Below are 22,393 nucleotides of genomic sequence, written 5' to 3' on the forward strand. Positions count from 1 at the left end.
CTGCTATGGTTTGCTGCTCTCATTTGTAACAAAAGGAAATGTAATTTTCAGTTGGAAGTTAGTGAAAATAAAGATGTGCTTTCCCCCCCTCAATCTAAATGTATAGATCCCATGGAAATTGGTAGAAGGTTTGACCAAGGGGTGTAACATGATCTGATGTATGTTTTTAAAGAATTAGCCTAATAGCTGTTGGGGGGTAAGGCAAAAGAAAAAAAAAAATGGACTAAGGTCATTTCCTGTGCTTTTCTTGCTGAGAAACTGCTAAAGAACAGATCTGTCTTTATGAGCGCTCCCTTGGCTGGGGATGGGAAAGGCCACGGCTGCAGCAATAAAGCCCCTGGGGCCCTCCGCTGCAGGGACAGGACAGGAGGTCATAGCCAGGAAAGACCCCTGTGTGAGTCAGTGAAGCTCAGAGGAAAGAAACCACATTTGCCCCTGTTTCCTGTAAGATGGGCCTGATGGTAACTACCCACCGGGCTGGTTCTGCCGACGACGAGAGGAGCTGCCCGACACACTGCAAGGCACCAGCGAACAGCGAGCCTTCAGTAAGTTGTGGTCAGTGGTGTGGTGGGACCGGCCTCCCTGGTGCCCTCTGCCTGGGACCTTAATCATGCACTTTGGAGGGAGGGTAGGGCGTAGAGGAGTCTTAGGGGCCATCTCACCTTGCAGGAGTGAAGGGATGTCCCCAGGCGATCTATAAAGCCAGGGGCTGCAAGGGACATGGGCCCAGTTCTGACATCTAGGGTTGGAACAAAACCAGTGTGAGCCCTCAAATACTCAAAATCTAAAACCTCAACTGCTCACGTAAAAACATGCCAAAGGAAACCCTCCTCCTAGCAGGGCAAGCAAGGACACCGGAGACCAGAAGAGGGTAAAAGCAGGAGTTCCAGACCCGGGCTTTCCTCTCTTGATTCATTTGCAGAGAGGGCAATGGGCCACCCGCTTCTTAAAGGGAGCCTGTGCTTTTAACGCCTAGGGGCTGGAGGGTGGGGTTGGGGAAGCCTAGATTCTTGCAGGGCCCTTGGAAGAGGGGCTGCTCAGAGCCCCGCAGGGAGCCGGGAATAGAGTCCACCACTGCCAAGTTTGTGCTGGGCCCAGAAGTTCCTGCCAGACAGCACTCCCTCTCTCCCCAAAACTGGAGAATGGGCCTGACTCAGGCTCTTGCTCCTCTTTCTCTTCTAAGGGTCATCGAAACCTTCTACCCTACCTCTGGCTTTTTTGTTCGTTTCTTCTTTACTCTTTCTCTCCCAAATGCATCCCCATCTAAAAAGCAGCAGCTCTACTTCCACTGGCTTATAACAGTTCTCGAGTGGCCCCCAAAACCCACACACGGCAACAGAGTGCACTAAAAAAAAAAAGGCCTCTGGCCAATCTGCTACCAAGTCAAAAACAGAGATTCTTATCCACAGTTTGAAATGAGGGAGCAAAAGGAAAGGTGACTCCCTGGCCCTCCTTGCCCATCCACCTTTCAGGAGTTTACAAGGAATGGCACAGATGCAAAGACATAGTGAAGGGGCCTGGAATGGGGAGCGCGGGCAGTGTGTCCTTCTTTAAGTGTGAGAGATGTCAACCGCCACCCCCCACCCCCCAGAGTGACCAAAGCATCACAAAAGAAACCCTCTACTCTGCAAATGCTCTGTGCTCACTTTGAACTCAGATCCGTGGAACAGCTTTTGTTAAGCCGACATCAAACCACGTTTTCAGAGGGTGGGAAATAAATACCCCTTCCCAAATCCTGGCTCTTATTCCAATGGCTAAACAAAAAGCTTTTATGAGGATTATTTCACGGGGCGACATGGCACGAAGAAAGCGGTCCACTTGCAGTCTGAAGGTCAACAGTGCTGCTTTGTCTGAATTCGTGTCCTCTGCGGGGCCAAGGCTGAGTCGTGCCGCCCTCCAGGGATCTCTGTGGCAACGTGCGTTCATTTAAAGACTCACACAGGATGAGGCTGCTGCGGGCAGCTGACCGATGCTACCCAGCAAATTACACCTCCTGTCTTTCCTTTGGCCCTCTCATTAGATTTGTTTTTAGGTCAATAAAAATGTTATCAACACTCCTCCTTTGGAAAATGTTTGTGGTTGCAGCTGAGCGCGCCTGTTACAACTGCTGACAAAGGATTCCAAAATCATAGGGCACAAAGTCAAATGAACCCCCTTAGCAAAAACTCCTCTTGCTTTTTTCCACTCCACGGGGGCTGTGTTCATGGGGCTGCTTCATTAGAATCCCTGCTTTCACTCCCACTCGTGTAAAGGGTTTTGTTTTATTTTTCTAATGAATCACATCTGGTGTATTTCAAAAAGGCATCTGTTATGGACTGAATATTTGTGTCCCCTAACATGCATACAGTCAAAGCCACCACCCCCATTGTAGTGGTAATTTGGAGGTGGCCCTTTGGAAGGCAATTAGGTTTGGATGAAGTCATGAGGATGGGGCCCCCAGGATGAGATGAATGCCCTTACAAGCGCTCCTGTCTCTCTTCCAGCCATCTGAGGACACAGAGAGAAGGCAAGATGGTGGTTGTTTGCAAGTCAGTTAGAGAGGTCTCACCAGGGACCAAATGTTCTGGCATCCTGATCTTGAAATTCCCAGTCTCCAGGACTGTAAGAGGTAAATTTCTGTTGTTTAAGGCACTCAGACTAAGGTATTTTGTTATAGCAGCCTGAACTAAGACGGTATCCTAATTAAAGAACAGTCTTCTGTTTGCCATAATGAGAAATGGAAAAGCATGCTTCAGTGTCCTTGACTGCTGATGTCTTCTTCAACCATCCAAGGAGTGGAGAGAAGGACTTGAAGCAAGGTGGTCACATGAGCAAACTTAAGAGGCTGGTTTTCCCATTATTAACCAACATCTAATGTATTTACCTTCTAATCATCTACCTGAAAAACCCATGATACCCAAAACATCACAGATCTGGGGAATTGGGTCACTGGAAGGGATGTAATTTGACTGCTTTACTTTGCAGATGTGGAAACTGATGCCCAGAGACGTGAAGCAACAGGTACAAGGTCAGATAGCTACCCAATGACAGAAGTCAAAATAAAACCCTAGTCTTCTAATCCATGCTGAGAAACACCTATCCCAGATGAGGCAGTAAAGATAGAAAGTTCTACACATTTTCCTCAAACCCAACTGCTCCACAGCCAGCTAAGTCTTACATCAAACCTTGGCTTCCTCTGAGACATTCTCCACTCAGCAACCGGAAGAATCTTCTCGAAACACACACCACACCATTGTTTAAACTGCCCCCGGGCCCCTGCTAGTGACTCCTTACTGTTCTTAGGATAACAATCTAAATCTTGAACATGTTTTTTGAGGCTCTGCATGGTTTGGTTTCTGCCAATTGCTCTAATCTTACCATCTACCACCTGCCAGACACATTTGCCTTTAAAGTGGCATGCTCCATCCTACCACAGGACCTTTGCACATGCTGTTTCCAGGCTGCAACTCTCACTCTCACCTTTAATCTAGTTAACCCTCTCCCTTCTTTCAGATCTCACTTCCTCAGAGAATCTTTCTTGACCTTTCATGACTAGGTCAAGGTCCTTGATTAAATGCCCTCACAGCAACATGCCTCTCTCACGTTCAAAGCTTTTATTTCCACTTGTTATTATATTCTTGTTATTGTAATTAATTAATGTCTGCCTCCTCGACTAGGCTGTAAATTACCAGAAACTGGGCTCTCTTGTCACCATTTTATCCTCTATCAACACAGTGTGAGCATAGAGATGCTCAGTCAATATGAATATGAATAAAAGAATTAATGGGGGCACCTGGGTGGCTCAGTCGTTAAGCGTCTGCCTTTGGCTCAGGTCATGATCCCAGGGTTCTGGGATCGAGCTCCGTATCGGGCTCCCTGCTCAGCAGGAAGCCTGCTTCTCCCTTTCCCACTCGGCCTGCTTGTGTTCCCTCTCTCACTGTCTCTCTCTCTGTCAAGTAAATAAAATCTTCTAAAAAAATGAATTAATGAGAAAAAGAATTTAAAAATACACATAAGGTCCTCGAGGATTTAGAGTCTAGAAATGTCCTCTGAGTCACTTGTACCTTGGGAAGCTATTCAATGCTCAATGCTGCTTCCCATCGATCTTTCTAGGAGAGAGGGAAATGACTGGATAGATACCCTTCTCTCAGAAGCACGCTTTCTTCTTCAAGACCACATCACATAAAATATAGGAACATTTCAATGTCTACTCAATCAAATGTCACTCTTCTGCTAACAACATGAGACCTTCCATCAAATGGAAATTCCTAAACTGAACAAAACCTCTGGGGTCCCAATGGCAATTTTGTTCCTTACTGTAGTTTCTCGAGACCCCATCAATCAAGTCCTTCGTTATATACACACAGAGATAACCCTCCCTTCATACCATCCCTGTTTTCAGACACATTCTCCGTGACCACCGCCAGCAGCAGGCTCATTTCTTATTTCAGACACTCCCCAACTTTCCCGCAGGGACAACAAGCACATGGCTATCTCCTGCAATCTGACAACAATTTAAATTAAATCTCAGTCCCAGTGGCCGGTTGTATTACGGAGGGAGGCCCTCATCGAGGAACACAGCGGAACTTAAAGCAGGCATGTGTCAGAGAACACGGATGGTGTGGCGCTTCAGATACAAAAGCATAAGGAAAACCCCTTTTCCCTGTGAAGGCAAAACAACATGAAACGCCGACTTTAAAGGAAGACAATTTACAATTCTTTAAAGCTAAATATGTTTCAGCTAAACATAACATTCAAATTTGTGAAAACCAAACCATATTAAGGTGTTTTCTCTCTTCTCTCTCCTCTAGGAATTTCGTCAATTCCCGCGGCTCTCACATCTGGACAGTGGCTGAGGTGCCATCCGCAAGAATGGATACATTGCTCAAAGGGCAGTCATCTCTGTCAGCTCTAGGTGGGTCTTCTGTCATTTGGGTTATTTGCAAATAAAAATAAGCGTGTCTTTCTTTTAAATTACTAACATGATTAAACTGAGTAGATCATCATGTCCATTTGTGGGGGGGTCCATTCAATACCTCTTATTTAGTTTCCCACTGTCTTATAATCAACAAAAACCATTTTAAACCACAACCTTATTCACCTTCTCCAAGTAAGATAAGCCAAACACAAGGTAAGGGGAAGCTAAGGGTGGGGGGTCGGCATGGCAGGTACCCTGCAGCACGTTCCCAGGTGGGGCTCCTCCACTCATCCCAGAGGGCGAGAGGGGTGGAATTCCACCCGGGTCCAGCTGGAAGAACCTGGCACACTTCTAGTTCCTACAAAATTGGGTTCTCCAAAGCGGCTCCCTTATTTTCTCCACAGGACTGAGAATGCTCAGGAATGCAAGGCACGCTCATATTTCAATGCAATTGCTAGAACACATTCCAGGGAGAGATATAAATCACGTACTGGCACTCCGCCGTTGTTAAATGTCCTAGAATACACTCCTTCCCATTAACTTGGATCAACCAGCGATGAGCTTACTGACAACGCCTCACAAGTTCCTCTCTTTCCATGACCACATGGTGGGTATGAGCGGCAGCGCTCTGTGCTCAGTAAATGCCAGTCAAATGGAAAGGAATTGAGACTTCAAAGGGGAATGTTTTTCATTTTAACGGAAAATTTCCGTTCTGACCATTATCCTGAGAGAGTTAGACATGGGAGCGTGGGCATTCATGATTCCATATCTGCAGAAATCATGTGTACATTCCATATTGCTTACGTCCTCTTATCTTCAGGCTGATTTCTCTCATTAGCTCATAAAGCCCTGGCTCTACCTTCCCTTATCTTGCTTTGTATACCACAGGGTCTCTTCAGGTAGGTTGGCCTTGGTTTTTCCTCTTGTTTTATCACTTTTCTTCAAAATGAGAGAATGCAAAAATGTGCACAGAGGAAGACAGACATTCTTCAAATGTTGCCAAGGTAAATCCAAGTCATGTTTACGGTAACCTCGCAAGGGCAGCATGAAACATGAACGATGAAGTGGCCGCTCAGTTATCCCATGAATGTGAACTGGACACACTCAGTGCCAGACACCATTCCAGATGTTAGGAATAAGGCAGAAAATGAAAGAAAAGTTATATCCCAGGGAGAAGATACTAACAAATAAAAAAACCATAATGTGGCAAAACAATGAAGAAAAACATAAAGTCAGGTGGGAAGAGTAGGGAGTACTTGGGAGGGTGGGGTGGGGAATGGGGGACAGAAAAAGCCCATTTAAGGACCTTTGAGCAGATACCTGAAGGACGATGAGGAAGTATGTCACATGGGAATCAAAAAGAGCTTTCCATAGAGAGAATCGGCTTTGCCAAGGCCCTGGGGTGTGAGTGGAGAAGAAAAAGAGGGCCAGGGTGTGAGAGCACAAGGGAAGGGAGAGTGGTAGGTGATGCGGTGCAGGAGAAGCCTCATGACCTGATCGTGCTCGGCCTCAAGGGCCACTAGAAAGATGCAGCAATGCCCCTGAGTCAGGAGGGAGACATGAGCGAGACAGTGCGTCACTTAGGCTTAAAAGAAACTCTCTAGCTGCTGTGTTGAGAGTGGACAACAGAGGGTCAAGGGCAGAAGCAAGGAGACCTGGTGGGAGGTTTCTGGAATTATCCAGCGACTACAGATATGAGGGGAGCCTGATAAAAGTGGTCCAACTGGACATGATGATGGTGTGGTTCTGGCTCCACGACGAGACAGAGCTTGTGGTGGTGTTATCAGCCAGTCACCCATTGTTTGTGACTGCTTAGCTCTGAGTCAAGCTTTGTAGAATGCAATCAACAGCTGAGACATTTCGTTAAATACTTCTATTATTTACAAATAATAATTCATTTAAAATCAAACTTGTTCCCCCCAAAAGGGCACAGAACTCCCCCTTGTTTTAAGCAACACATAAACAGTAAACAGTATCTGTATTTCTGCCTTCCTGGTATCATTTATCTTTTATGAGAATTATCAAATTTACATTTGAAAAAAATCCATTCAACAAATCTTTCTGAGGGTTGGATATATACATACCAGGCACTTTCTTGGGCACCAGGATGATAGTAGTGCCTAAAACAGACAATATCTCTGTCTGTGTCTCGTCCCATGCTCCTGGATTATTTTACAACTTCAGGAGTAATGAAGTGCTTACTTGTGCCAAAGCCCTGCTATATGATTTTACTGAGCCCTTAGAACAACTCAATTACCATCTGCATTTTCTAGTCAAGGAAACTAACACAGAGAGGTTGAATATGCTGCCCAAGGTCACACAGCTAGGAAGTGGTAAGGCCAGAATTCAAAACACCAAAACCAGAACTCTTAGCTTCTGCATGTTCCTGGATTTCAGGTACAATCCAGAACATGAGTCCCAAGAGACTTTTACTCTTCCTTGGTCATCTTGAGCAGGGCACTTGACTTCCTGTCTCAGCTTCAATTTTCATATCTACAAAATGAAATGTATTCAACTAAATAATCTCTAAGCTCCCTTCCGGGTCTAAAACTTCTAGAGATCTTGCTCTGAAACCCAGTGCTCTCAGACCTAAATACCTTAACTCTAAGAAGAACACAAAGGAAAGCCCACCCGCCATACAGTATAATTTCTCAAGTCTGGCTTTTGCATAAAATAAAGTGAAGCACTTCCCCAGATGAACCTTCGCGTTGACCAGCTAAAAGAAAGTAAATCAGTTTCAAGGATCCTCTAAGGGAGAAAAATGTTAGTAGCAGTGGAATTTATAGCAAAATTTCTTTCTTTCAAGACCAACCAACAATCTGAATTACTCCCTTATAGGAAGGAGAAAACCAATCCCAGGTACAGCTAAGATGTGTCTTCCCTGGGCTTGGTTAACTTGTAACAAAATCCAGAGCAATCCCCCTTGTCTGTTGACAAAAAGTCTTAAGTCTTCGTTCCTGCAGTGTCCTTGTGCCTGACACAGGGTAAAGTTCCATAAATGCCAGTTGACTGAATTAGTCATCAGTGATTTAATGAATGCACTAAAGAATGAACAGATAAACTCATTAATTCTACAGTGACAAATATTTCCTTGATAGAATTTATATAGATCTGGCCAGCAAATCAATCACCTTCCTCCGCCAAACAAAGGTGAAGAAAATAGCTTAGATGTATTGATTTTAGTCTTCAATAGAAGACTCCAATTTTGTAAATTGGCATTTTGAGGTGTGTGGGGAGTAAAAAAAAATCTCATTTATAGAACTATAAGAGGAAAAATCAGTCTGCTCAGGGAAAAAAAACACAATAAACACCTTCAGTTCCCTGCATGACTTCTACGGAGCTAACTCCAAGCTGGCATTTTGATGACTGAAGATAAGCCCGTGGTTCAGTTTCAAATGCTTCACCATCAATACTAACCTTGAGTGTTGTTTGCAGAGAAACTACTTCCTCATATGGAGTCGACGCTCCCCATAAAATGATCTACACACAGCAGTGTCAAACTAGATAGCAGGGTGGAGGAAGACACACAAAGCATGAGATTTCTCCTGGACCCTTGATTCTTTTGGTATTTTTCAGAAGTTACCCAAGAACGGAAGTATCAATCAGATGATATGAAAAGTTTATGCACAGTCAACATCAAGGGAACAAGTCAACATACCATCTTTTCTTCACAGAGAATGAGCAACAGACACAACTGAGAAAATAAGAAGGAAGAAAAACAGTTTCTGCTATTAAAACCTGGAATATATAACCAGATCAAAGAGGAAGCCTGATGCAATTATGAAGTCATTTGGGGAAAAACTCAATTAGCTGGGAACGGAAGCCCGGATGGAACTTCCTAACCAAGACTATTTACATAATTTTTAGGTGGACAGACCTAGGTTACATCTTAGGGGAAAAAATCATAAGCAAAAGTATTTATGAACAATTATTTTCTAGTGACTTTTTACCACAAATAATCTCAGTCAAAATAGAGCTACTGATTAACTGAAAAATTTTAAAGGCAGTTGAGATGTAAACTTTGTCAACATCACAAATTTATTCTGAATTCAGAACTACAGTTTCCCTTCCCCTTCTCCCTCCCTCCCTCCCTCCCTCCCTTTCTTCCTCCTTTCCATCTTTCCTTCTTTCTTTTCTTTCCTTCTTCCTCTTTTCCTTCCTTCCTTTTCTTTCTTTTTAACTGTGGGTGACTCAGAAGGAATGTGCTTCTGGATATATAAACTTAAAAGCTGCACATACTTTTACCTAAATCATGCACACATCATGGAGACAAAAGAACTTTCCTTGTCCAATTCTCATAGCCCATTCAGATCTGCATTTGATAACAGTATGGTTTTTATCTATTTGCTTTTCTTTGGTGTCTATGGATGGAATCTGAACCACAAAAACAGTAATTTAACCTTATTCATACTAACATTAAAATAGCAAGTGTCCCACAGGCACTTTTTTTGTATTTACCTCACTGCTTGCTCTGGAGTATAAGATGGTCTTTGTAACTGGAAAATACTGGACATCAAAAGTGCCCCTCCATGAAGAATCATGTTAAAATCATGGAGAATCATATTAAAGTAAACTATGATCCATTTGCTTTATGTAATAATAAGCAGCAGTTAAAAAAATAAGACCTATTCTTCACTGAGTGAATGGATAAACTGTGGTACATCCATAAAATGAAATATAATTGCAGTGATAAAAAAGAAGTGAGTTCTCAAGCCGCAAAAAAGACACGGAGGAAACTAAAATTCTTATTACTAAGTGAAAGAAGCCAGTCTGAAAAGGCTACATGCTGTATGTATGACATTCTGGAAAAGGCAAAGCTACGGAGACAGTAAAAAGATCCGTGGTTGCCAGGGGTTGGGGGAGGGAGGGATGAACAGGCAGAGCACAGAGGATTTTCAGGGCAGTGAAACTATTCTGTAAGATGCTATCATGGTGGGTATCAGTCATCACACATTTGTCAAAAGCTACAGAATGTACAACATCCAGTGAAGTCTAATGTAAACTATGGACTTTGGGTAATAATCATGTGTCAGTGTAGGTGCATTGATTAAAACAAAGGTACCACTCTGGTGGAAGATGATGATGGGAGAGAGGACTCTGCATGTGTAGGGTGGGAGGGTGTATGGAAACTCTCTGCACTCTCTGCTCAATTTTGCTATGAATCTAAAACTGCTCTAAACAATAAAGACTATTAAAAAGGAAAAAAAACCACAAATTGCAAAATAAAACAAAAAATGGCAATACTTATGTCTGTAAAAAGCTGCCACAAGCTAATTTTTATATCTCTATCTATATGTCTAACTAGGTCTAAATACCTGGAAGGAGACTAAACTGATAACCAAGATTGTACCTGAGGAGACATGTGAAACCAGAGCATCATCAAGGGACTGTTAGTTCTATCACTGCTTGATTTTTTTTTTAATGATGAAAATGTGTGCAGAATTACTTATGTATTAAAAATAAAACTATTTTTCTCTTTAAAGTATTCACTTCGTATTTTATGCTAAAGAGGTACAAAGGAAATTACAAATATCATGACATTTTAGCCCTAAATACTTCAGAATGCATCTCTAACAAATAAAAACATTTTTCTACCCTAAAACTATTTTTTCTCATAAGAGAAGCAGAAAAGATCTACTAAAATATTAGGGTGACTCAATCTATTTCTTTTTTTAAAGATTTATTTATTTGAGAGAGAGAGAGAGAGAGAGAGAGAGAGAGAGCAAGCACAGGTGCGTACAAGTGCACCTGAGCAGGGGGAGGAGGGGCAGAGGGAAAGAATCGCAAGCAGACTCCCCACTGAGCACAAGCCCCAGGTAGGGCTTGACCTCATGACCCTGAGATCCCGATCAGAGCGGAAATCAAGAGTCTGACGCTCAACTGACTGAGCCACCCAGGCACCCCTCAATTAATCTATTTCAAAAAGGTAATGAGATATCAAAGAAAAACCTAAATACAAGTGTTGAGAATTGATTTAATGGTTATTGCAAGGTTTTCTTAAAAACATTATCATCATTATTCCAGCCCCTTACTTCTATACAACATTTTATATTCTCTCCTTTAAAACACTAACAACTTCACATACCAACAGGTTAAAATTAATTATATTTGTTGCATTTTTTATTTCAGTCATTTGAATTACAAAAGTAATACAATGCAAAAGACCTATCCTAGTAGATCGAGTACCTTAACCAAGAATTCCTAATTTAGAATTCTCCGCCCCCCAAGAAGTACATGGACAAAATTCAGGGCATCTGTGACCTTGGATGGAAAAAAAAATACAACTTTAGTTTCATTAACAACTGAAATCTAGCATTTTCTTCCAGTATAAATGAAGGCCACAGATTGCAGAAGCATTAGCAGACCCGTGACTTTGTCACCATAGAATCATTATATTTTCAAACCACAGAATAGTTGGAGCAGGTATTTCTAAATATCACCCTGTAGAAGGTGTATTAGTTATTAGACTTGTTGCCAGATCTTGTTACTTAAAGCATTAATCAAGAAGCACATGTGTAACTCTTACCACAAATTTGAAATTTAAATATTTTGATAACTGCATTTCAATATAGCTATAACTTTAGGCACATAGAGATGGCCTTCTAGGGGGAAGGGGAGTTCATAAGTTTCCCAAGATGCCAAAGGTTAAGAACCCAGGAACTGAAGCTCCCCTTCTCATAATTCCATCCTCCAAAAAGCCACTTCCCACGATGCAGTGCATGCTCCTCGAGGACATGCTTATTCCTTTATGTGGACAAACATATTAAAACATCTAGGAACATAATTTATATTTTATGTGGTCTCTCATTGTGTTTACACATATATTTTATAATATGTCTCTATAGAATTTGATATTCATGCTGTTTCCAGCTTTTGGCTATTATAAAAAAATTGCTGTAATAAAACTCCTTGTATATGTCTCTTCATAGACTGGTATTTTTAAAAAATTTTGCAATCAGTTCTATTTATGGGTCACTTGGGCCAACAACAAATATCTTCAAATTTAACCACAAAGTCAATTTTGTATTATGAAATCAACAGAATAACAGCTAGTATTTTTGTCCTCACTCTGGGCTGGGTCCTAAGTCCTTTACGTGAACTAACTCATTTTAATCCCCACACCCCTAAGGTGGGACACTGTTCTGATTTCAGTTTACAGGTGAGGAAACTGAAGTGCAGAGCAGTGTTCAGCTTCTAAGCTCCCAAAGTGTGTGGTTCTCATGACAAATTCAAACAAACAGGTATTCTCAGAGCATGAGAAGTCTCATTTAACATGGGTCCCATCAACGTCACTTTGAAGGGAGTAGTAAATGATGATTGACACTTTGTTACATCATCACCTTGTGAGAGCGTGTCCTGAAGCACCTTAGAATATCACTGTCACTGTACATTTCAAGAGGTAGATCAAAGAGTAAGGATCACAGTGATTTTTACAACCCACCACCTAATCAATTAGGCCAAAGGCTAGACGGAATGTGTCTAGTGTCATAATGAGCACATTTGCCATCAGAGATGGTAGCACCACCTTGGACGCAACATAGGGTCTCCACTACATCAGGCCCAAGCAATTTCATAGGCAGTGACAGCAGATCATAAATCCAAAATAGAACACAGGCCAACAGGTTAAATATAAGCATATGTTAATGAAGACCCAATCTCAGTGCAGGCCTGGTCTCCTTGGCGATAAGAGCCTTATTAGACTCTCCCACGTAATTCATCAAGGCCCCATGCTGGCCAGGGCAAGGCTAATCTCTCTCCCCAGTTAGCAAGTGCCAGAACAGACCATAAGAAACCAAACCACAGAAATGGTATCTTTTTTAATTATCTAGACTCTGCTGAGTAGAGATAAAATAATCCCTGCTTCTATTCCATGTCTGCCTTGACCTATCCCAGCAATGAAACGTCATCTAGGTTAATCGAGACAAGAAAGCTCTGTCCCCTTTTTATGCCCATTCTTGTGCTTTGAGCATCCATACAACAGGGTTAGTCATCAGAAAGCACAGGTAACAAAAATATCATAAACCTCAAAGATGGTTTGCCAATAAGCGGAGCTGAATGTCCTATACATCATCTCCTACTGGAAGCCACAGAGCCAAATGCTTTCATTTTCCTCCCTGCCTCCAGGCTGGGGAAGCTGTGGAATCCAACCATCCTGGGCTTGAATCTACCATAGCTGGGACTTTGAGCAAATTGCTTCTCTCTCTGAGGCTCAGTTTCTTCATCTTCAAAAGCGTATGATAACATCTGTGGATTAGATGGGTCTTATACCACCCCAGTCATGGTTCAGCCACCTGCTCCCATGGGAAGCCCCTTCATCAGGGAAGGACTGCCCCACCACTAGCTCTACCTCGACCAGCCCAAACCTCACCGGTCACAAGCGGGGCTTGGGCCCCACCAGGGGTGACAGGAGGGGCTCTTCCCAAAGAGGCAGTATAGGCAAATGCTCCATATGAAGTCACAGACTCAGCAAGGGACCAGTAATACAGCCGAAAGAGAAATGGGCCAGAGCAACCTGAGAACAATCTCTACTCTGAGTTTCTGAACAAGATTCACCTGCTCTGAACTGTATTGCCACCTCTCACTTCCAGAAGGGGTACAGACCTGTTCACGAGTTTTAAAATATTTGTACCCTTCCAGCCNCCAGCGAGAGAGGGAACACAAGCAGGGGGAGTGGGAGAGGAAGAAGCAGGCTCATAGCGGAGGAGCCTGATGTGGGGCTCGATCCCATAACGCCGGGATCACGCCCTGAGCCGAAGGCAGACGCTTAACCACTGTGCCACCCAGGCGCCCCGACACAGATATTCTTGAATGCCTGCCAGTGTTATGTATAATAGTGAAAAGTTATAATCTATCTAAATATCCAATGAAGGTTGGTTAAAAAAAATTGGTGCATCCATTTGACAAAGTACTGTATGGTTATTAAAAATAACGTTCTTAAAGAATGTTTAGGATGTGATGACATGATCTCAATGTAGTAAATGAAAAATTCATGAATAAATTAGTATGTGTTATGATCCTAATTTTTAAAAATTTGTGCTTGTATAAACTTAAGTATACATCCTACTTAGGGCCAGTTTGTAGACAGGCAAGGCAACAATAAACATTAAACTCAGCAAAGCAAGGGGTTCTGCTTTGCTGTTAAGGGCACATTTCCTCAGTTGCATTGGTAGCTGCATTTTACATTATCCTCAATGCCATTTTGTATGTCTGCAATATTCGTGATGAAAAATTTTAAAGCGTGTGTATAATGCCAAGAAGGTAATACATCAAAATGTAGCTACTGCTTTGAGGTGGGATTATTAATGACCTCTCTTGTTCACAGTGTCCAAATTTTCTACAAAGAATGTGTATTCCTTTTCATCTTTTACACTGTTTTTATCACTGGAAACTATTTTTATGCCCACCTCAGAATTCACTTGGTTTTTAAGAGAGGATGTTTGGTGCTAAGCAGTGCCCTCCGTCAGGGGCACACCTGGCTCCTCCACCACCCTGTTTCCTGGGACACGACGAACCCCGGCTCTTCACTCAGGCATCTCTCCCCCGTTAGAAGTTAAACCAGAAAAGTGCTGTGGGGGAAGCAATGTCCCTGAAACCATCCCACTCGCATCCTCTGACGTGAGAAGAGATTTGTAGGCGGCTGTTAGGAGCATTCTCCACTCTGCAATTTGTTCTCAAAAGTATAGATTGCCTTTTATTTTTTTTTTTCTGGAATATTTTGCGTTCTATCCTGCCAGGAAGCTGGGGGCTCAGCCAGTGGCTTGGGTAAAGTGATGGGAAAAATCAGAGAACAATTACAGCATCAACTAGCATGGACATTCCATCACCATTTATTTTTCACCAAGTGCTGGGGGTGGAGGGTGGGAGAATAATTTTTTGAAGATACGTCACGAGGCCTTAAGACCCTTCCAATTCCCTTTTCAAAAAGGAACTGTTAACATAGGTCTTGGCTGAGCTCCCTGGGGCCCATGAAATTACACATCAATCTTGTAAAATTTTCTGAAGCCCAGATTCCCAAAAGAGTCCATGACCCCCTAAACAATGGAAGATCCCTGTCTGTAAGAATAAGCTCTTTTCTTAGCTTACGCACTTCTATTTGGTCTCTAAGCCCAAGTTCAGTAGGAGGTTAGAAGGAAGACTCCCTTCCAGTTACCTAACAGAATCGTCATCTGAGGCTTTAAACTAAAGCAAAATGTCAGTAGGAATGTTTGTTGTTACCATCACTCACACACCCTGAGGGGCATACACATACGTTTTAATCAAAGGGGGAAGACTTCGTCTGGGTTAACATCTCCCAACTCTACATCACAGATATATTTCTTTGAAAGGGCTGTATGTGTTAAATTCTACTACACATTAGGAGGGTTCACTGTTTTTTGTATTTAAAAACTAATCAAGCAGTAAGTACATACCAAGAGCTCAATGTGCATGCAACGTTGGGCTGGAACACAGTGGAAACTTGACCATGATCCCCAAAGAACCCCATCCCTTCATCTAGTAACTTCTTATTGAAAGCGCACATCTGATGAATATCTTTCCACTTCTTAAATGGAATCAAAATTGAGAGTTACTAATATTACTTTCCCAAGCCCTCACATCCTCCCATATGAGTCATCTGTCGGAACCCACCTTCTTTTCAGATACTTTCCACAACACATAGAAACAGACTCAAGCAACTCTTCAGTAATGCTGCTGGTTAGTTAAGGGACTGGTGACTACTGGATGTCACCATTTTAAAGCATCTTCAAGTAGCCTACATAGGCCATTTATTTGTTAGAACAATTCATTTATGGGACTCAGCCTTCATGGCAAAACATCTTCTCATGAGTGGCTCCTCCCACCACTTCAATTCAATGGACCTCAGCTGTGAGACACTGAAAATCAGTACCACTTCTCTTGAGGCCCTGGCTGGAACTGTCATACATCCTGTCATTCCCATATGACTGGGATTGTCAGTAAATCTGGAACACGCCAGTTTTCATGTCTTCCAACAGCTTCTAGGAGACTAGGCTCTTTCTAACTTTTACAATTATTATAATACCATGTGACAATATTTGAAGGAAACTCTGCTGAGGTTCTAGAATCTGTCTATCAAGATTCAGGAAAAATGCCAGTCAAATTAGAAAGGAATCTGGCCATAGCTGAATCCCTAAGCGTAAAGGTAGATTTCTTTTCTATACAAGTCTCTCTATTGTGACAAAACATGATATGTTTTGATAGTTAAAAAGAGAGAGAGAGAAATATCCTTTGCAGCTGCACCAAGAGAAAAGAAGTCAGATGGTTGATTACATGAGACTTAAGTGATCTTAAGAGAAGGCAAGGTTATTGATACTAATCAGCACAAAAACCAAATCACAATTCATAATTGCAAATAATCCTTTCATATGAGAGGTTCATGGATTTTTTATTAAAAAAAACTTCTAGACGTGTGTTCCTGAAAAATAAATATAATAAATAAAATGTAGTTGAAGAAATATGTATGATGAGATGTGATCTTAAAGTCTTGCCTGAGTCACTACATCTCCCTGGGCTTCAACCCTTCATTTTCAAAGTGAGAGGGTAGAACTATATGATGGCTAAGAGCTCTCTGAATTCGGCAAGTCAATGATCCTAATAATTACCACAAAATTAAAAACATTCAAACACACACAAAAAACTTGTTGTGGCTAAGGGAAGTTTCATAGACTTTACCTGTCAATAATAAAATATTCAGTGAGTAAAGTAAAACCTAGAAGAACATCATTTTTTTGTCCTGTTACCATGGTATCCAAGTAAACTGGTCCAACTCCATCAATTTGATGGTCTAAAGACTGGAACAAACACCATATGGTGAAAAAAAGATGCCCAAGTACATTAATTAGATGCCAGCTCAGGCTCACTCCATTATGGCAATTTGCGCCACACAAAATTCTGCAATAATTCAAAATAACTAAAAGCATTGTTTATACTGGTAAATAAATGTTGTCAGATGAGAAACCCATGATCCATGTTCAACAAAGTTTCAAATTTTCATAATGGTTTTAGAGGACTCTTTTTTTTCCCACAAATGAGGAAACTGAGGCCAAGGTTGCTCTGTTAGCTACAGGAAGAGCCAGGACCGTGACTCAGCTCTTAACTCTTAGCACAGAAGCCTTCTCATCTCACAACAATGGCGTCGGTGGTTTCTGCGGAGAAGAAAGACCAGGGACTAAAGTCGGATGGATCCACCATGCACAATGAGTGCGCTGTAAGGAAGTACACAAGATGAATGGATGCGGGGAGCCCAAGAGGACTGAATATCCACCCCCCAGCCCTTTGGTAATAAGTGCATCAGAGGCCCAGGTTGGCTTCCCAGTTATGTCACTGGGGAGACAAAGAGGCCATACAAAGAAAGGTGCTGGAATTAAGCAGCCAGGACACAGACCCCCAAATTCAAGAAAGCTCTTTACCTCTATCATCACCAGCACTCGACTACCATGTCATTAAACATCTTTTGTAAACTTCTGCTTTTCAAGAAAACTACAAGGCTTATATTTGGTGGGTCCCTAGTATGTCCCAGGAAATGTGCTCAGTATTCTCACTTGTATTGTTTTATTTGATCCTTACAACAATCCTGTTAGGTGAGGTCTTTTCATCTCTATTGTCCAGATGAAAAAACAGAGACAAGGAAAGGGGTCACATTAATGGTAAGTGTAGAATCTTGATTCAAGTGGAGATCTGTTAAATCCAAAGTCAACCACTCTGCCATGCTGCTGGAGACTTCTCCCAGCCTTTGGGCACTGGCTGCCTGAGTTGGGCCAACTCACTAACTTCCCTGAAAGCGGGACAAACATCTGACCACCTTCTGGAACCAGTCTCTAAAACGGCACAGTGGCATTTATCTAAATTGTACTCAGATGCACTGATGTCATAATTCATTTTATGAGAGAAAGAACATGAGCAATAAACAACTTGACTTGCAAGCTTAAGTTGGCCACCCAGCTTTCTCCAGTCAAATGAAATGTTTAAAAGAGCTTTCCCCAGGTCACAACTTCCATTGTCAGAAGCTGGAAGCCCCCTTAAAGCACACAGCATGTTAACAAATAGATTCAGAGACGAGAGGTGTTCTCATGGCAGAGGCAATAGGAAGCACGGTACTTACACTTATGTCGAGACTACAAAGACTAACAGCATCCTCATCTTGGGTGCTCTGCTTGCGTTTTCGCTGCAAAACAAATGATAAAGTTCAAATGTAGACAGGGATTATGGCTTTGATTAAGGAAAGAAAATAAAAACAACCAATTGAACAGCATATGCAATCCTTGTTGTTTCTATCATGTTTCCCCCAAACCTTTAACCAATCTATGTAAATGAACAATTCTAAGAAAGCCTAAGAAATCACGGGAAGCTTTTAAACTCTAAGGTAATTGGTTTACATTATTGTGCTTATTCCTGCTGCTACAATTTCTTTCTTTCTGCATTTCCTTTTTTCCTAAGTGTCTCTGTATTTCAAGGCTCAGAAATTTAGATACAAAGTTCAGATTCTGGGTAACTTGGGAGAAGAAACTAGACTGGAAAGAAAATCGAATTCACTTGAAGATGTTTCATTTTTAGAGCTCCTTGTACTTGGGTAATTTAAATTTGTTCTAAACTTCATCCAGGGTCCTGATATAATCACAGAACCAGAATGCTGGAACAAACCTTAGACATCATCTCCAACCTTCCTATTTTACGGCCATAAACACCAAGAAAAATCATTGCTTGAATGGAAGAAAATTGAATTTGAAATGACCTTATGACCAAGGAAGTCTGCCAGGTTAGATGTGGAAAATATATTTTCTTCTTTAGAAAAAGAAATCAACTCCATCTACAAACCATAATAAAGCTCATCAAAGATACATTCACCTCTCTTCTACCACCCAGCTCAACCAACCAGGCAAGCTGAGTCCCTAATTTGTGACTTGCTACGCCTCCTGATCTTGGCAGAAACCTACCAAAGGACCAGAATCACTGGCATGCGGTTCCCCTGGAGTCCAGAGACATCTGGAGCCTTCAATCCCTAAAGACCTCTTCAATCCCTCAATCCTCTTCCTCCTCCCCTATCATACCCTGAGCAGGAAAGACAGAGAGTGGAAAGTGACCAGAGCCACCCTTGTCTATCTCACTATAATTGTTCTATTATTTCTTTGCTTTGGTTTAAGGAAGGTTTCTTGAGCGTCTACCACGAGGCTGGCCTTTCATTTGCTCCTGGGACTGCAAAGACTAGCAGCACCCATAGCTGAAGAACTCACATTCTTGTAGAGGGACAGACTCTGAAGGAATGAACTATAATGCAGTAAAAGCCAAACATCTTAGGAAAGTCACATCACTTTTCTGAGTTACCCCTTCTCAACTCTTAAGGTGGGGGTGCTGACATTAGCTTCTACTCTCAAAGGGAGAGGAGAAAATATGGTAATGCATTTTAGAACTCAGCAGAGTGCCAGGTACACAGTGGGTGCTCAAAACATAGGTTGGAAGACTCTGGAAGCACAATGAGGAGTGGTTTGGCCTTGGTGGGGGGTTGGGGAGGTCTTCTCAGAGGAGGAGACATTTGAATAGGCCAGAAGGTGAGTAAGAGTTTGCCAAAGATATTGGGAGGGAACTAGGGCCTCTTGTTCCATAGCCAGCAACCTAGATCTTCCGAACTTCACAGGTGCATATGGTTCAATCCAGAGTAGTGGAGTTCTAGATCCTATATATTATTCCACTTGATCAGTGGAATGATTTAGAAATGAATGCCAGGAACCAGGACATTGAATCAGCCATCTGGGATGGTGCTCGAGAATCTGCATTAACGAACTCTATTCCGAGGTTTTTCGGGGGAGTCTTGAGAAGATGCTGGTAGCCACTGGCCATTTGTGAGGATGTTCCATGTTTGCACAGGAACCTGACCCTCACTGATTCATCCTCTAGTTAAAAGCAGCACTGTGGTGTCAGTGAAGCCAATTCATTGGTTAATATTTATAAGGACCTTTTGAGGCAAGTAGGGCAAGGGATAATTTCCATTCTAGAGTAAATAAACTGAAGTCAGGGGAGATAGACAATTTGTTCAAAGTCACATGGCTACAGAATCCAGGATTCTAATTCCTGGGCAGAACTCTTCACACACATCACTGAAAGCATACTTGGCAAATAGGTTACAACTCATTTGCTCTCTGGAATGTCTGGTAGCATCTGCTTGGAGGGCTGTATTGAGAAGGACTACATAGCACAGCAAGTGGGAGAATGCTTCAATCAATCAGTAACAAGTGTGGGGGTAAGAGAGGGGGACAGCTGCTGCCCAGGACAGCCCCTGCGCTTCCTGAGTCTGGCTACTTTTTCCTTGTGAGGCTACAGTGTTATACCGGGGATCTTGGGAAATGCCATGAGGGGCTGAGGCTCTGGGATGTTATCTGTAATGCGGAAATAATGCCTACCGGGTCAGGCTGTTGTGAGGATCATAGATGATATGCATATGGCAGCTGCAAAGAGGACTGATATACAGTAGGTGAACAATAAATGGCAGTTCCTGTCATGTGTTACCCAAACTGTAAACCACACAGATCTGTGCTGCTACCAGTACTGTCAGATTATAGAACTTCATGGTGCTACAATTCCATTCTGAGAGTTCAGCAATTTTGTCAGTGCAACACATTAATGGTAACCTGTTATTCCAAGAAGCCGACCCTGGTGAAGGAGAGGGGTTAATAAGAGTTTTTTTCCTCATATGCATGCAGCCCTCTCCAGACCAACCCAACACATTACCCAGCACTGGAACTTAGTCTCCAGAGCACCCCTCACCCCAGACACTTCCACATGCCTCAAGTGTCAAATCCAGAAGACAAATGTCCTCTAGCAGCCTTTTTAATTAAGCCATGGCCAGTTAATCTGGGATAGAATGATCTCCTTAAGAAACCCACACATTTTACAAAATGAAAGCTGAATGGATTATCAACGTGGATTTTCTTTTCAATTTCTGTTACAGGGGCTGGTAACTGACCACTGCCAGCAACAAAGAAGGAGTCTGATGTTTAAATTCTGGGCCCGAAGCAAAAATTTCACAAAGTATCACGTAGTCATTGTTCACTTGCTTTATGCTCACCGAGCACTTGTGATGTGCAAAGCCCTGCTGTGGGTCTGGGGAGACAACAGTGAATGAGCCAGTCATGCTCCTTGCCCACTAATTGGGAGTAAAAAGAAAACAAAATAAGTACCGATTATGATCTCTGCTGTGAATGAGTCAGATGAAGTGCTGAGACGGAGACGAGCAAAGGAGACCCAGTTTAGAATGATAATTTAATTTAATATGTGCAGTATCTGATGCATGGCTGACACCCCTTACAATAGTATTTGATTGTTTTGTGGATGCCCTTGGTCCTGCTCCCTTTGAGAAGCTTGTTGTCTTCACCAATTACCCAATCTCAAGAGGGGCACAGGTGGAGGGACTGGAGGGGACCAAATGGGCACCCCTTCCACAGACTGGCCAGCCCAGTCAACGCAGGTGATGAAGGGTGTGCAGGTCCCATGCATGTGCTGCACACCCCACCCGGAAGCTTCTAAATTCCACCAGGAATTTCTCAACTATTGGAGAGCTGAGCTCATGACAATGGTCTAAAGAACAGTTCACGGAAGAAATCATCAGTGGGAAATTTAAATCCTGGAGAGACAGACAAATGAGCATCTCAGAAAGCAGAGGGCGTGGCAGGACACTGCACTCATTTTGAACTTAACCAAAACGATCGATAATGACAACAGATGGCTTTAGCCTACTAAACACTCACTACATGCCGATCACAGAACTAAATCTTCATATGCGTGATCTGATTCGATCCTTACTACCACTTCAGGAGGTGGGCAGGAACAAGTATAATTTCCATTTTGCAGAGGAGGAGATGGAGGCTCAGAGAGGGGCAAGGACTTGCCCAGAGTTCTATAATTAGCAAGGGGCAGAGCCTGGATTCATTGGGCTCCAAGCTATGTGTTTCCCCACTGCACTGTTCTGTCCCCGAGTCTGGGAGGGCACATCATATAGAGATGGTCTCTATATGTTGAGCACAAGGAGTTTGGGAGGAAACACCTTTATAACTTATTCTACTAAAGAACTGGCTTTGAGGGGTGCCTGGGTGGCACAGCGGTTAGGCGTCTGCCTTCGGCTCAGGGCGTGATCCCGGTGTTCTGGGATCGAGCCCGCATCAGGCTCCTCCGCTAGGAGCCTGCTTCTTCCTCTCCCACTCCCCCTGCTTGTGTTCCCTCTCTCACTGGCTGTCTCTCTCTGTCGAATAAATAAATAAAATCTTAAAAAAAAAAAAAAGAACTGGCTTTGGGGCACCTGGTTGACTCAGTTGCTTAAGTGTCCAACTTGATTTCGGCTCAGGTCATGGTCTCGAGATTGTGAGATCGAGCCCTACATCTGGCTCTGCGCTGGGTATGGAGCCTGCTTAAGATTCTCTCTCTCTCTCTCCCTCTGCCCCACCCCACTCCCTCTCTAAAAAAGAAAAAAAACAAGAATTGGCTTTGAATACA

The 22,393-nt window shown here is 42.7% G+C and overlaps 1 protein-coding gene and 1 long non-coding RNA gene across 3 annotated transcripts in view; one reads left to right on the forward strand and one right to left on the reverse strand.

Annotated features, from left to right (window-relative positions):
• The window catches only part of ARHGEF3 (Rho guanine nucleotide exchange factor 3), a 308,374-nt gene that overhangs the window by 127,940 nt on the left and 158,041 nt on the right, over positions 1 to 22,393 (reverse strand). For both annotated transcript variants that reach the window (XM_034658496.1, XM_011231271.3), the window contains one exon: positions 18,015 to 18,077. In XM_034658496.1, coding sequence (XP_034514387.1) covers positions 18,015 to 18,077 — 63 coding nt within the window. The remainder of the gene's footprint in view (positions 1 to 18,014; positions 18,078 to 22,393) is intronic.
• On the forward strand, positions 438 to 10,337 carry LOC117801901. The gene is made up of 4 exons (XR_004624718.1): positions 438 to 545; positions 2,484 to 2,608; positions 4,791 to 4,894; positions 10,203 to 10,337. It is a non-coding gene; the product is annotated as an uncharacterized LOC117801901 (long non-coding RNA).

This window comes from Ailuropoda melanoleuca, chromosome 4 (assembly GCF_002007445.2).
Source record: "Ailuropoda melanoleuca isolate Jingjing chromosome 4, ASM200744v2, whole genome shotgun sequence".
In the NCBI taxonomy this organism is placed as follows: Eukaryota; Metazoa; Chordata; class Mammalia; order Carnivora; family Ursidae; genus Ailuropoda; species Ailuropoda melanoleuca.